The 16,506-nt window shown below is 40.9% G+C and overlaps 1 protein-coding gene across 27 annotated transcripts in view; it reads right to left on the bottom strand.

Annotated features, from left to right (window-relative positions):
- Positions 1 to 16,506, bottom strand: part of plekha7b (pleckstrin homology domain containing, family A member 7b) — a 75,710-nt gene that overhangs the window by 2,263 nt on the left and 56,941 nt on the right. For 9 of the 27 annotated variants that reach the window (XM_037095521.1, XM_037095518.1, XM_037095541.1 and 6 more), the window contains 16 exons: positions 15,335 to 15,469; positions 14,363 to 14,431; positions 13,597 to 13,677; positions 10,756 to 10,827; positions 9,493 to 9,573; positions 9,210 to 9,359; positions 8,321 to 8,422; positions 7,844 to 7,955; positions 7,399 to 7,616; positions 7,075 to 7,281; positions 6,881 to 6,998; positions 6,651 to 6,742; positions 6,081 to 6,305; positions 3,824 to 4,051; positions 3,068 to 3,201; positions 2,572 to 2,720 (listed from right to left, as the gene is read on the bottom strand). In XM_037095521.1, the coding sequence (XP_036951416.1) occupies positions 2,572 to 2,720; positions 3,068 to 3,201; positions 3,824 to 4,051; positions 6,081 to 6,305; positions 6,651 to 6,742; positions 6,881 to 6,998; positions 7,075 to 7,281; positions 7,399 to 7,616; positions 7,844 to 7,955; positions 8,321 to 8,422; positions 9,210 to 9,359; positions 9,493 to 9,573; positions 10,756 to 10,827; positions 13,597 to 13,677; positions 14,363 to 14,431; positions 15,335 to 15,469 (2,173 nt within the window). The remainder of the gene's footprint in view (positions 1 to 2,571; positions 2,721 to 3,067; positions 3,202 to 3,823; positions 4,052 to 6,080; positions 6,306 to 6,650; positions 6,743 to 6,880; positions 6,999 to 7,074; positions 7,282 to 7,398; positions 7,617 to 7,843; positions 7,956 to 8,320; positions 8,423 to 9,209; positions 9,360 to 9,492; positions 9,574 to 10,755; positions 10,828 to 13,596; positions 13,678 to 14,362; positions 14,432 to 15,334; positions 15,470 to 16,506) is intronic. The other 18 variants (XM_037095546.1, XM_037095534.1, XM_037095520.1 and 15 more) reach the window with 17 other exon arrangements.

The following is a 16,506-nucleotide window of genomic DNA, read 5'->3' as shown; positions in this document are numbered from 1 at the left end:
CCGTTAGAGAGAATTAGAGAGGCCTCGGAAACATAAGCACCGTAAAACATGCAGTTAAACCTTACTTTATTTCTCGGATTAGACAAACGTGTAGTGAATCCCGTTGCTTAGAGGAGAGGGAGGAGGCGCCAGAGATACAGGAGGAAGAGGAGGAGGTGGAGGAGGGGGTGGGGGAGGAGGGGTGGGGAGGCTAGCCTGTGCTGGAACTACAGTGGAGAAGACAGGGAGGAAACAAGAGAGGGAGAAAACCACAGTGGCTGTTAGTCGGGTGGACAGTTCATAGGAAACAATGAAGGAAAGAAGTGAGGACCCCACAATGGGATGCAAGGCTGTGAACGTGTGTGGGATTTGTCAGCCACACAACCATAAATCCTGTGCTCCTCACACTGCTGACAGTGGGGGTGGGCCACGTGGAGAACATCTAATATCACTGTATACATGTGTGCTGTTTTTATATGTTGGGAGAAGTCTGTTTAAAAACCTTTTAAAATTAAAGTAACATGATGAGAATGTCTTGTGGTTTTTTGATAATCCACACCGATGAAGATTCCCATAACTCAAATGTGGCCTTGAAGGGGTCAAGTTGATGATCTGATCCACAATGACATGATACAAGGAGATATATTAAAGTGATTGCTGTCAGAGCCTAAGGTATAGCTGGTAAACAAATAAAATCAGTCCATCACTGGAAAATTAATCAGGAATTTTCATTGGTTGATATAAATTATATATAGTATAATTGCCTTGCAGTTTATTTAGCAATTTTAATAAAATTCAATATACCATAGAAAGGAAGGAATATATAGATTTTTCCCAGAGCCCAAAATGGTTTCTTCAAATGTTTTACTTTGTTTAACCATCAGTACAAAATCACCCAAATACTGAAGCTGCTGTTTTTCATATTTTTCATGTTAAAATAATAATATACTCCATCAGTTATCACTGTCATAGTAAAAGAGAAATGAAGTTTCCTGGTATCCCTTCCCACTTTATCCAATCAGGACAGAGAACTCACTGTCAGCAGCATCCTCCTGTCTGCTGCCATGTCTAGAGATTACTGCTGAGCGTTCTTTGTCATGTATAAGCGGTAAGTCATACATGACAAAATTGGCCTAAAATCCTTTCATCTGAGGAGCTTAAACCAGCAGAGGTTCAGCTTTTTTGCTTGAAAAAAATGAGTAAATCATTTCCAGCAATGTACGTACACGTGGCTGCAAACCTACAGGCTTTTTGGTTTTACCAGGTTTCAGGTGCTAATAAAATAGTTCTTTGTGAATTTTATGATGTCAACTTCATATCATTCGACACGTGTTCTTCTTTAAGAATCCCAAAGAGTGAACGCCTGGGAGGTATTTGATAAGAAGAGTGTCAGTAGTTAAAACCACCACTCATTTGAGGCCCATTGTGATCTGTATGCAGTGATGTGACGTGTGCTTCATTTCTTCATCATTTGAACATTTCGTCATCTTAAAAGAGGGAGAAAAAAAAGCAATGAATAGTTGAGGAGGGAATCATTAATATTTTGTAGATAAATTAGAGATTATTTTCAATATTACTTACAATTAATTACAAAATGCCATATTGAGAATAACAAATTCAACAATCAAAACCCCCTTTTTTTTTATATATACTGTACATCATTTCAGAGCTCATTCCTGCTATTACGCTGGCATTATTGAAGTCTCTCATGCATAATACTGTGGAAAAAAAAATGCCTTCTTTTAATTCAGGGATTTGAAAGTGCACCAGCATACCTCACTTTAACACCAAAGGGAGAGAAAGTCATTGATTCAGTCTCCACTGACAAGGTGCCACCAGTTATATTCTCTGACATTTCTCTATGCTGGAAATAATGTTATAATTGTTGACTTTGCCTCACTGTGCATATTAAGCTTCCACACATGCTGACAGCTTGAGTGTTACTGTGTGTGACAGATATATGTGTGCATGTGCGTGTGTGTGTGTGTGTGTGAGGCAGACAGACTGACAACCTGCTGCAGCTACAGTGAAAATGAACTTGCCTGTCTGCTGTAGAGTACGAAAAAAGATGAAAAGTGAGCGCAGTGTCTTTTATGCAGGTTCAGAGCTACGTTCAAAGCAGCAGCGGTGGTATGCAGAAGGAGAGTGGAGTTTGACTGGGTCATTGATCAGCACACAAAATGGCCTCATCAAGCGATTCCTCCCCCTGTCTGAAAGATTCTACACGGATTGCAATTAGAGGCTATCTGCGCTCCTAAGAAGGAATAACGTTCAGTTATTAGGAAATGAACAGCCTTATTGCTTGACTCTGCACCTTTACGCCCTACTCATCTCCACTCCATCAGTCCAGAATTCTGCCTATTATCCCCCTTTCATCCAAAAGATGTAAATTTGATGAGAAAATTTACTGAAACTGTCAGAACTGGTCTGCTTTTCATTTATTTATGCAGATACAGTAATAATTCCTATAAGTGTTTCTGTGGGATAATGATTTTTTTTTTTACTCCTTTATAAAGCAAAGATGTAAAAACCTTCAACAACCTACAGGCTCAAACTCACAGACGACCCTTTCAGATGATGTGAGTGACCAACCTGCGACTAGTTTGCTCTTGAGCGAAGCCTCCGAGGCGAGAGCGTAGGACATGGTGATGATCCTCTCCTGCTCCTGCAGAGCGGAGTCGAGTGCCCCCAGCCCCACCTCTGGCTTGTCCACAGGCACTGTTGATGCTAGGGTTTGCACACTGTCCCATGCACAAAGGACAAAAAAAAAGAAACAGAACTGACCAATCATGATGCACCAATAAGCTTCTTAATAATAATTACCACATTTCTCATGCACATTTCTGTAGGCAAAGGGTCTGAACCTACATTTAACTGGGTGTTCCTGAAAAATCAGAATCAGCCAATTATGAGCCACACTTAAAGGTGCAACAGGTTAACATAAGGCAACCTGTCAATTGTTACTCCAAACATGTAGGCTTAAATAAATGTGCCCGAGCTCTCCAAGACAGCACGTAACACTAGCCACGAAGTTGTTGAAGGCTAACTTTAGCTGTTGTCAAACGTTAGCTAATTTCATTTTATTTACCTGGACTTTGCCAAGATGCTTTTGATGCGCTCCACCTTACGATGGCGGTCCTCCACCTCCTGCGGACTGAGAGGCTCCTCGGGCTCTGAATCCACATAGCGCTCCGGAATCAACACTTTCTGAGGCTTGGAAAGCTACACAACGCAGACGTGGTGTGTGTTAAAATCGTAGGGACTTTATCATCATCCTTGTTATCAAGTCACCCCCCCAAAATAATCTGTCCATTTGAAGGATATGCAGATGTGCAATGGATATTCGATGTTTACCAATCTAAGACTACAGCGAGGAGTTAAACTGCTCTTGGACATTCAGCTACTAAAAAATATCTGATCTAACAATGCAGACCACACAGAATATTGCTGCACATAAGGGCAGACCAGTGTTTTATTCTACACATCATTATTCTGTAATTTGTTTTAAGTAATGTTAGATGTCCGTCAGGCAAGCACCTGTCAATGCTTTCAGTGTGAACAAAAATAAACTATATTCATATTAAAACCCCTTAACTAAGAGTCTGTGGACACAAATTAAGTTAAAGGTTAAGGTAAAGGTTATTTTTTCTAAACTACACTCGCCATCTCATGAAGTCAGGTTTATTTCTTGAATTTCTGCAGTTACAGAGTTCATAACACACTCAAATCAGTGAGATTGTTGAGTTAAAGGGAGCAATCAAACATTTTTTCCCCTCCATCTTCATCATATGTACATATTAACATTCAACTCATGTATTTCTTCTCTGAGACAAAGGAAACTCACCTCTTTGTTGAGATCCAGGTCGTACTCTAGAGGTTCCAGGTCAACCTCGTGGGCAGGAGGGGTAGTGGCCATGGAGCGGAAAGTCAGCCATTCGTCAGAGTGCGACCGGGGTCTCTCTTTGTGCTCGGGAGGTCTTTCCTCCCCCTGAACGCTCCTAACTCCCTGGGCCTCCTCGCCCTGAACAGCCCTCTCGAGCAACTGCAGGTCAAATTCCTGCTCTCTCTTCCACTGGACAACGCACAAAGGAAACAAAACATACTATGAAACAAATTACAGGATGCTGCTATCAAGTTGTCTCGTTCATCAAGCAGACGTGAAAGTTTCACTTGCCTTCACACATTATTTCTTAATGTAACAAGTACTGTGCCACACTCTAGTTATCACTATCTATTGGCTGTGGAGAGAGACACCGTGATGCGTGTGTGTGTGCACAGGTGAGAAGAAGGGAGAAACAAGGGAACATGCATCGATATGTATGAGAGTTGAATGCATGCTTTTAAGAGACTGAAAGGTCTCAACTCAAAGCATGCTCTGAATCCTCTACAGCAGTGACAAGAAGACAGCACAATGACACTGAAACAAACAGGACAGTTCATTCGTACCGATGACAGTTTCGCTAAAAAATATCGTAACTATATGATGAATAAAAAAAAACATTGCAAAATGATTTCATTAGAAAATAATGTTTATTTATTTGCAAACATTCACATGTGAAAAAAGGAAGGGCTCTTGTAACTAACATTTAATTAGCAGATAAAGACGCCGAGCAATCACCGAATCCAATATATGAAATGCATGTTATACACATTAGTCCTGTCCGAACAGAAGGCTTCTTCTCACGGAGACTATGAACGGTGGCTGGGGTGACAGTATGGCCCCCCGATCCACTGACACTAACACCATCTTATCTTCATTTAAGTAAGAGACAAAAGAAACATGCCATGATTAGGTTGAGATGATGAGGATTATTCAGGCTTTGCTGAGTGTATGTCAGTGTTTTGGTCAGTATAAAATAAGAAGGCACTTTCTTTCTCTTTCTCACTCACACACACACTCACTCATACACGTCAAAGGATGACTTAGAGACAGCAACAGCGCTTAATTGAAGAACAGCGAGCATTAGTATGGAAATGAGGAGAGAAATGAGGTTTCAGGTTAACCCCGCCCCGTGTTAACCTGAAGTTGTTAGATAAAGCCCGGGTTGATCAGAAGTTGCTATGTTAAATATATATTAGAATTATTTACAGAGCAGCTACAGAATTGAGCTTAAGAACACTGTTTTTGATTAAGTGACCTATTTACAGAAGTTTTTTTTTTAAACTTATAAGCTTCAGCTTCAAGTATGGATATTGACACATTTAACTCAAATGGTACTCGAAAGAAATACAATATCTGTACTTGTGCCTGCTCAACTCTAAAAACTACACTGTCAGAGTGAAAGCAATCATAGCCAGAGGCATGAAAAGATCAGTGAGGAGTGATGAGAATGGATGGAATAAAATGATGTTAGGCTCCATAACTACTCTAAAAGATGATGGATATGAGGTGTACATGGCACTGAAGTGTGTCTGAGGTAATTAGTGTGTTATGTGTCTGACAGGCAAGTAAAGATTTTGAGCAATAACAACTCTCTAACCGATGTAAATGTAATTATTTTCCACTTCGTAATAAACACCTTTTTGACAATTATATTGTATTATTGTGCTACAGTTAAGTGTTAAGTGTAAAGCAGAAACTGTTGTTCACTTCTCTGTATCGACCTTTTTCACAGAGGACATTCTGACACATCACAGTTGGAAAATCGCAGATGTAAATACCGACATTAACGATGGCTGAATTCCATTTAGTTACTTCAGTCTTAGGGTCAATGTTTGCTTCACTGTCACAGTCTTATGGCTTACTGATACATGAGAATGAAATGGAGCCATTGCTAAATGAAAGGTTCACCCCAAAATTAAGCAAAAATGTTTTCCTCTGTTGGGTGTTATGAGTAACACCTGTCCTTGTCTGACCGTGACACGTCTATGCCTGCTGTAAAACAAGTGAAGTCTGAAAACAACAGGCACAGTTAGATCCAAACAGTGAATTACCGTCTTGCACTAATTTAGCTTATTACTATCAACACTGTAACGTGAGGAGCAGAGAAAAGACGGACTACACTGAGTGAAGGCATGCATGACTATCGCAGATCGCCACTCTCGGTTTGGTTGTCGTCATGCATGGGAGTGTGACGTGTGATACTGTTCTAGTAACATACTGATCCCAGGTCTGCTGAGAGCGGGCGCGAGGACGAGGACGAGGGTCGCGGCGACGGAGAAGCGTGGCGATCTCCGTGACTCAGGGTGCGTTTCCGCTGGCGGACGAGGGCCTTCTGGTGCCTCTTCATCCTCTCCAGCTGCTCATCGGCACTCATCTTGCCCCGCTGCTGCTGCTGTGCCGGGTCCCCAGAGTACAGACGCTCCAAGGCACTTTTTGGTCTCTCCTGAGAGGAGTGGGAGGAAAGGGGGTTGATACAAATGAGCAAGGAAGAAAATGAAAATACACCTTAGGAGAATGTAAAAGCATAGCTAATGTTAATCGGGAATGAAAGAGGAGCATTTCACAATTCAGTTTTCACAACTGAGACATTTCTGAGGTTATAATTGGAGCATACAGGGAGAATCAGTTGCTCAATGTACATTACACCACAATGTTTATTTTTCAAACCCAAAACATGACACGTACTACTCTATCTGAGCTGTCACTCCACTGATACAGGTTTGACTTTTTTTGACTCAGGGAAGACTTTCTTTTATCTTATTGATTCTTTGTTATCTTAGAGCCTCACCTTCATGCCAACAGCTGATGCTGCTCTTCGGAGGGTCACATATGAGGAGATGCTCGAAGACTGATTTAGCCTCAGTGCAGAGCTAGCCACTCCTGAGGGAAAGCCAACAAGCATTAAAATGCTGTTCCTGACTAACAATACAGCCAAATGCTGATGTAAAGATTTTTGCTGACAAAATAAATGGGGTCCAGTTAAATAAATCTGTCCTACTGGCTCCGTCATCTCCGTACCTCTGCTGCTAGGTAACGTCTGGTAACCGTCATGTCCGGATGATGCTATGGTGATGTGGCTGGAGCCGTCTCCAGCTCCCATCAGCTCTGGATCGCTCAGGAAAGGCCGAAGTTCCACCTGAGACGGACAGACAGATTAGAAAATGTAGATCTTTCTGCTGCTTCAATCTCCGAATTTCACACACTGTCCTCACCTTACTGTCTCCGTTAGTGTACTGGCCGATCTCCCTGTCCCTTTTGCGTTCATCTGACTGTCGTTTGAGGCCGCGTACAGAAGTATGTCTGATGACTGTTGTCTCCCGGGGCAACGGGGGCACAGCAGGGGGATGTTCATCCGGACTGTAGAGATGAGGTAGAGGAGGTCTGGGAGGCACATCATCCTCACCCTGCATACAGGACAACTGTCTTTCTTTCACATTTTTTACACACAGAATTATATATAATAATTATTATAATTATTTTCTGTTTTGTTGTGTTGTAAAGAACCAGCTGAAGTCCCGTGGTGGGTGGTCACTCACCCATTTAAACCCACAAGCGATGGTTGCAGAGTGGCGTAAAGGCTGCTGGCTCGGGCTGGAGGAAAGGGAGGGTGTGTGGCTACTGGGGCTGAGGTGGGGGCTGTGCTGCTGCTGCTGCTGCTGCTGCTGCTGATGGGACAATCTCATCTCCATAGCAGACGGGCTCCCAGACACAGAAGGCACTGATGACGCCGACACTGAAGGCACAAATTTCCTCTCTGGGGAGTTCAATGAAGACGAACATGTAAGATGAATACACACATGCTGTAAAGACAGTACGTTCCTGTCCCATGGGAAACGTTCGAGGCATTAGTATTGAGTATATGATTAAGAGCTTTAATGGGGAGATACGATGGCGTGACCACGTTGCTATACATTGCACATCGAATATCATTTACTTTTTTTTTTTTTTTACACATGTAACCTCCAGGTGACGTCGTCTCACCTGGGTTGGTCACAGAGGAAATCGTGACTTTGTAGTTGGCTTTACTGGTGCTGAGGCCGGCGATGACATCCTCAATCCTCCACAGCTCTTTTCTGATCTGGACTTTTTCTTGCTGCACACGGAGAAACAGAGAAACACACACTGTGAATTACTTGTATGCCAAGGCAACGGATCACAAATATGATACAAGATACAGTTTTAATTTTAAGCTAATATGTGATTCTCTGAACTGATCACACTAAGGTTGGGAATCTTGAGGAAGCTGATAATTTGATTCCATTTCAGAGAGCTACGATGCAAATGGCTTAACTTCCTCTCACTGTGCGACTACCTGATACTTTTAAAACATAACGGGTGGCAAGACTCGCCTATAAGGACTTTGAATCAATTGTATGTAACTCACTCCCACGCATCACCGTCTGTTGGCCTGAATGACTTGCTCGTATGTGTGTTAACAGAGATCCCTCAGCCACAGACCTGAGTGAGATCGCTGCGGCTCATCTGTCCCTGCAGGGCCGACTTCAGCCAGTCCACATCTCTCTCCAGCCGGCTGTACTCATTCCACGCGTTCTCCATCTCCTGCAAAACACAACAGAGCACACTCCGAATTTACGATGTAAATTAGACATCTCATGAGGGTTCAATCCATTATACAGATTTGCAGTCACTCTTGGCCCACACGTGATGAGATGCAATTTGAAGTAGAGAGCAGGTGTCTTGGGTTACCTCAGCTTTATCATGCTCACTCACTTGAGGTTGAGTCATTTTTTTTTTTTTATTTGAATTTCTTGGATTTGATCTATTGTTTCCATTGTTCAGTCAGTCGTTTACATATATTGTACACAGTCTCCATTGAGAGTCCTGAACACACCCAATGTGTTTAGAAATGTCTAACTCTTGTTTACTCTTGCGTAATCTGTTGGGTTTTTCATTTACGTTCTTTTGAAACTCATCTATTTTCATTTTATCACTAAATATTTTGAATACTGCCGGGCATTCTGACTAAGCATCTTTCTGAGCGGTGGTGAAATGTACTCATGAGTACCTTTGTTGCCTCTGGTTTCGTCCCTGAGCACTCATTTTGATAGTCACAGTCAACCCGAAACACTGTGCCAGTTGCAGAAACCATCAAAAGGGAACAACTAATAATAGAAGTGAACATCTTGTTTCCGACCATTGAAAACTTATTGCGAGTGTCAGCATGTGCTTAGTGATAGTGGAGACGGACTGAGTAGTTTGACTCAGAGTAACTTACAAATCAGAACAGAAGGAACAACACTTGGGGAGCGTGAATGTTGCATATTTTTACCTTCACAAACACATGAAAGAAGCTGTATTTTTCATTATTAGCATCATTGTGTCTTACTGTCGAGACTTTGGAGATTTCAGCCCTGATGTGCACGACATCCTCTTGTAGTAATTTCTGCTGATAGGCAATCTTCTCTGCATGGGCTGGCTGATCTCTGTACTGCTCCATCTGCTGGTGGGAAACATCCAGCACAGACTCCAGCTTGTCCTAGATAGGAACACGAGAGACGCAGTCACAACATAAGAGGCGTTTATGGACCACACCAGTGCAGGCTGACACAGATATTGTACATATGAAAGTCTGAAAAGAAGCTGATTTTGTGAATGTATAAGAGAAAAACCTTGTCCTCCTTCAAAGTGCGTATCGTGGCCTCAAGCTCCTGCAGAATCTTGTCTTGCTCACACAGTCGACTTAATTTCACCTGAAGTGAAAAAATCATGAGAAAAAATAAACAATAAAGAAAAGACAAAGGATAAAATCTAATCTCCGAGTATACAATCAAGTGTAGACAAGATGCAACAGAGAAAAAAACAACAAACGGGGCCGACGAGATCCAGTATCTGTTGACAACAGAGAGGTCGACTGCTCCATTCTTGTCTTCGACGCAGCAAAATGAGACGAATTGATCGTCTACTGTAGTCCTCGCTGTCTGTAAATATGTCAATAAGGCTCATCTATGTGAAAAGCCCAAAGGAATTCCTCTCATCAGCACAGTGAGAGAAATATCAAAAGGCTCTACGCTGTCTGGTTCGGGGGGCAAGATCGGGTAATACCCATTATGAGTAATCATAATCAAAAATCCATATTTTCAAATTCACTTTTGGAGAAAAGCGTGTTTATTGAGAGTGACAGATTTGTTTTCCCAGAATTGGGTTATGTGTTTATGAAAACAACATAAGACTGCCTTAGTTCACAGTCTTCCTCACGCAGTGTATTTTTTTCCCTCAGATCTATTTATCATTCTGTTCAATTAATAATTAAGCTGTTTTTATTTTGCTGCCGTATATTGTTGTTTTTAATTGCATGAAATATTCATTGTTCAGACAAATTTACTGGCAATTTCTTATAAATTGTTAAAGTGGAACAATGCTAATGATGAAAAGCCAGGACATCCATCCTATTTACCTCCATTCAGCGGAAAACAAAGAGTGAGAAAAGCAGGATCAGGCAAATCAAACTGAAAAATTTAACAGCTCAACATCTAAAACTCCCATTACATGTATTTTTCCCTTTAAATTGCAGGGAGGAAAATAAAAGCTGTGGTCGATACTCTCAGGCCCTCACTGTGCTGTGTGGATGGGTGTCCCCACAGTGTTGCAATGTACATACGTTCCCTTCCCTCCACAGCCTCTGTTTACCACAACTTGAGAACACACACACACACACACACACACACACACACACACACACACACACACACACACACACACACACACACACACACACACACACACACACAAACCACACTAAACCACACAGTAAAGTCAGATCTTCTCTGTAGTTTGGATTGTAAGAAGTCGGAAACGGAGATCTTAAAGAAAAGGAGAGACGGATAAACAGGGTGATTATCCTTTAAGTCCTGAGAACAAAATGATTCACTTACATCAGCATCACTTTCTGCTATTTTCACAGGCCTTGATGGTCTTTCTGTTTTTAAACTTTCACGTCCAGTAACCTGAAATTCCCAACAGCCACAAGTGAAATAAAACCTTCAATATCAATAATCCAATGAAATATTTTTGAATAAGTTTACTTTAAAAACTTCCAGTAAACAGATAACAACAACTTTTCTTCATACAGTGACACTGTTAGACAAATCAAACTGGATGGGTCTTAAAAAATAATGAGGAAAAAAAATGTGTACAAAAAAGAGGCATGAGCGTGAGTTGCTATAACAAAACTTTGTGCAGAAGCTAAGTAAAAACATCTATGCAGAGAGAGTTTCTGCATTTGTGTGTTCAGGGAAATAATAACCCCCCCAAAGCTGCTCTTTCCTGGCCACTATTACTGTAAGTATGTTAAATTGCCAGTAGGGCTGGGCAATATATCGATATTATGTCATATCAAATATTCCCAATAAAATAAGACTATGTGTCATCATATCGTGAAATAGCTCCAGTGTTTTCTTCTTTTGGTTTTAAAGGCAACATTACAGTACTAATAAAGACTATTCTATTTGTTCTAATGTTTGCCTTTTATACATGTAAGTCCTTAGCACACCAAGTCTGTTATTTTCACATGCGTCGTTTTTAATCCACCCACACATCACATCAGAAAAAAAACTGACGGACGAAAGTCTCACAGTCAGTGTTCAAACATGATTGACAACTGGGGGCAATTTTGAATGACAGACTTGATGTGCAAATGTCTTTAGTCATTAAATCCACATACTGATGGTTATTTGCCAAAAATCTCTGTGAAATAACCAATAGCAGTCCCTACAATATTGATCGCAAATACAAAATATCGAGATATTTATCGTGTATCGCCTTAAAACATTGCAACACTATTTTAAGACCATACAACCCAGCCCTGATAACTTGGTTAATTTATATGAACCATTAGAGAGGACAATGTTGCTCTTCTGATTCAGAAACATTGTGTTTACAATGGAAGGATGTGAGCTACAGCGCGTCACCTGTAAATGTTTAACTCTGTTATGCAGGCCTCTAATTTCACATGGTAGACGACAGTGTAAATTCCAGTTCATCAGTGAGATCTATCGGCCTCTGGACAAACAAATCACAACTGCCTGCAGCCAGAGAGAAATCTGCCATCCCCGGAGACTAGCCCCTAGCAGGGCTAAAAATAAGGGAATGCTTCTCCTTCGCCACTAAATTAGTACTTAAGATACTGTAGTTGCTTTTTAGTTAACCAATTCCATGTGCATAAACAGTAACAACTGGCTTATTCTTGAAATATGCTGTTGTTGCCTTTTGTATTATAAAGATGTAATATCCTGTTTCATTCAGCAGGATTGCATTAGAGATTCAAACATAGTACAACAAGTACTGAATCAAATCATTTTATTATTTCAAGGTCTGTATAATCCAGTTATATCCCTATATCTCAGAAAATATCTGAGATTAATATACTTTGTTCTTCTATTCTTGGTTTTGGTCATTTATAACGGTATCAGTATGATGATACAGGGGCTGCTTCAGATAACGGGCTGAAGATTTGTCTTCCAGTCTTCTGTCACAGTCAGTAATGCATGAAGCCAAAAAGTGTGGGTGGAATATTCATAAAACACCCACATAAGGATCACCACACCCAACACGGCGGTATGTACCAGCGCAAACGAAGGAAGGCTCAGTTAAAGGGGCATTCTACCTACTTTACATGTCAAAGTCAATTACCCGTCATGTGAAGCGCTACACGGCCTGTGAGAACAGTTTTATAATGTATTCTGTGGTTCTGGAGGGAGCTTTGTCAAGGCTGGGAAAATTAGTGATCACCAGGATATCTTAGCTTGGGCTATGAAACAACATGTTTTTAAAGGAAAGCCTGTGTTACAGACCTAAGACACTGATTTTTGAAAGATACAGATGTTTACCAACTTAATGCAATATAATTCTATTAATATATATTTTTGTATTAACCCTATTTTCATATTTTCATCTAGCTCCTTTTATATTTTTATATTCTCAATTTTTTATTTGTTTTCATATTGCTCTTTTTACATTTTTGGATAGCTCGGAGTGCCATCTTTGTTACCTCCACCATAAAGGTATGTTTGGGTCTTGGCCCAGATTAGACCCCATCAAATTTTGTTGCAGATCTGGGCCGAATCCATCAGACTGGTCTTACTTTCTCTCTTTCTTTCTTTCATTGCAAGATGTTTTCGTGAACTTCTAAGGGAAAAGAGCATGGATCTTGATGCAGATCCAAATGAAAAACTGGAACTAGAGGACTTGAATATGTTTTATTCATTATTGGATTAGGCTTAAAGTGAATTAAAGGGCATTGTTGGGATCTAGTATTGTTGACATTAACATTTTTATTTAAGTCCTCTCTTAAAGACTGCTAAGTTTCTGAAGTACTCCGCGGTGAACACACCTCATGTTGCTGTCAGTTTCTGCCAGTTACCACAATGAAACTAGAGGCCCTAACATTGTCAAGGCCACATCGGAATCACATTGCCAGTCTGTTTCTTAAAGAGCACCATTGGGTCATCCCTTACACTCTAACAGGCAAAACAAAAGCAAAGTGAAGACATCATGACAAACATTCAAAGCATTCAGAAATGCTTAACAGCATGCGAGGAAGCCCTCTGACATGACTACTTCCTTTCCATCATCTCAAATCTCACAGAGCACAGTGAATGATCGGATCAAGATATCCATGAGCAAAATCCTGCATAGGTTCCAGGGATGCATCACATTCCTTTTTGAAAAGCAGTGAAAAATGGTCTGTTTTCACTTTGTATGCACACCATCCTTACATTCCAAAAGTACCCAAAACTCGGAGTGGAGTTTTCAAACACATTGTGTACTGAAACGATCATCGGGTCAATACTTTGGATCTGTTTTGAAACGAAGGAAATGGAGAGGAGTTACAGTACATCGTTGGATGACCTCCCTCCATTCCAAAACACAACCCATGTTTCTGATTAATTCGTTGGGGTGTTATACATACAAATTAGGATCAAATGCTTTGCACAGGTGTAAATGGAATATATGCCAGTAGCTGGCTACATGAGACAGACTGCTAAAGAACAGCTGTAATAGGCATTTGCAATGATACTATTTCTAACACTCACAAAGGAATTGGAGGTCACATGACACAAAGAGTAAGGAAATCCAACCATGTGCTTATAAAAACTACAGGTGTTACTGCATGTGAAAGTACAGTCCTATCAATCAATGGACAAACTGAACATCAGGACTTCAATTTAAGTGCAAGAAGCCAAATATTTGTGTCACTCTATGTCATTCACATTGGACCATCTGTTGGATTCACCAAGACTGTTAAGGCAAAATTGTTTCTTATTGTCATAAATATAATTTACATAATAGGAAGGCAGTTAAAAGACATGATAATTCATTCATAAGGAGACAGTAGAAAAAAGCAGAGCGCAGAGCAGAGGACAGACAGGGTAAAAGGGGGAAACAGGGAGGCAGATGTTGGAGGCAGCAGCAGGAGAACAAGATTGCAGTCCACAGAAGGGAGATGGAGAAGAGGATGAAAAAGGATAAAGTGGCATTTACTTTGTTGGGGCCCACCTTCAGATCTAGATACTCCAGGTCCTTCTTCAGTTGTATGTAAGTATCATCAGCCTTTAAATGAGCAGTGGAGAGATAAATCATTTGAAATGAAGCTGCAAAAGGATAATGGGTGACCAGATGACTCCTAAGCCTTTTATTTTCCCGCAAACAGAACTTTAATTAACTCGGTTCTCAATTACAGTTTACTTCTACCTCTGTATTTTTATCCACAGCTAGTGAAGACAAACTGTAATTAAGTAATGGTGTCATTTTTGAACTGGTTTAATGTCTCATGTTTGACCTCATACATGACTGAGCAACACAGGTCTCGTGCATGACATGTGGTCAAAGTGAGTGCACGCATGGAGGATGGCCAGAGAATGGTTGGATGTTAGAAACTGGGTGGAGCTGTCATTACAGAGCACTGTTGCAGCTTCATTGTGGTGTGCTAGTCTCACAGCAATGCACTGTTTGCGAACAGGCTAAGACTGTGGCCCAATGGCTGCTTCAGAATGAAAACATCAAGAGCAAAGATTTATCAGAGCACACACAAACACACACACACACACATACGTATAAATGTGCTGAATTCATCACATATTCTTTTTGTGACTTTGGAAGGAAATGTATAAAGTGCAGGCACAAGCAACATGCTTCAAGGATGGCATATTACTTTATACAAATAGAATAGCACAAACCTCTGGAACGTTTTTAACGTTATGAGCGAGGTGGATGACTCGCACTGACTGAAAAACAGTGAAGCTTAAAGGCAGACTGGACAGTCTGGAGTGCAGCACAGCACAAGCCGAAATGGTTGAACAAACAAGGCAACCGAGCAATGCCGACAGACCACACAGCCTTATGAATGACAGAGAATTAATGTATGGGACTGGCTGAGGGACAGGGGGACCACAATGCACTGGCAGGGGTTGCAGTGTGTTGTAGAGGAAGTTAGGGAAGAACGGGGCCCCTGACCTGCATGCTGGGGCCTAGAAGGCCGTTGTGCTGGTGGTGCTGCAAGTGAGCGAACGCATCGCCGGGGCTATGCACACCAGCCATCTTGGCCTGGTGCCTCCGAAGCTGAATGAGGAGCAGAGTCAGCTCCTCTGGCTGAAGCCGAGCCCGGGTTTAGGCGGCCGGAGGCCAGTGAAAGGGCAGAGGGATGAGAGAAAATACTTGAGAACCATATGGGCAGTACATTAGCTGAGAAAGTCAAGCGGCTGAGAGGCCAGTATCCTTCTGCATCATCAAACTTAATATGTAAAAGCTGGAGCTGCAACATGTAGCCTGGGAGGATGGTTTATTGTTCTATCACAAACTGTCTGAAGATAAGAGTTATCAGAACTGATAACAACTGAACTGAAACTGTTATCACAATCAGGGTTGCACCGATTTTAAAATTCTTGGCCAAAGCTGGTAACAATTTGGCCAATAGCTGATACCAAGGGGGTTTTTTGTGGTTTGATACTTGATTTTTGTTGTTATTTATTCCAACTTTTAGGGCAGGAAAAGAACAAATTCTTTACCAAAAAAAACTAACTAACTAAACTGTCACTGAGTCCTTCATTACAATATCTTTGAAATTATCAGTACACATTTACGAAAGAACATTTAATTTAATCTTTTTTCACATTTAAAGATTCATTTGTTTCTGAAAAATGCCTGCTTCTATACATCTATCTGCACAATTTTCTTTGTACTTTTTTAGAGTCTTACAAATCGATGGCAGAGCTGGCCAGTCCCTCGTGAATGTGCCAGTACAAAACTGATGTGACACATAAGATAATGATCGACCAGTGCTGTCAGTGAATGTCATCTGATGTGCCGATAGAAGTCAACAAGGCAAATATCAGCAGATTAATCAGTGCATCCCGAATCATAATGGCTTAAAATTATACCAGGTTTATTGGGGTTAACAAAACCAGTCAGTCAGGTTTAGATATTCATAACTGGATCGACAGTCTTACTCAAAAAAATGATTTCACTAAAACATTGACTTTATTTCATTTTTCGATTACATATAAAATGTCCATGTATTTCTACTCTCTATTTAATGTGAAGTATTTCTATCATGTTGAGTCGATGCGAATAAATCAAAAAACTCAGTCTATTCAAATTGAGTTAATGCAATTGTTCAAGTCTTATAC

Source organism: Acanthopagrus latus, chromosome 4 (genome assembly GCF_904848185.1).
Source record: "Acanthopagrus latus isolate v.2019 chromosome 4, fAcaLat1.1, whole genome shotgun sequence".
NCBI lineage: Eukaryota > Metazoa > Chordata > Actinopteri > Spariformes > Sparidae > Acanthopagrus > Acanthopagrus latus.
This window is presented reverse-complemented; position numbering and strand designations above follow the sequence as displayed.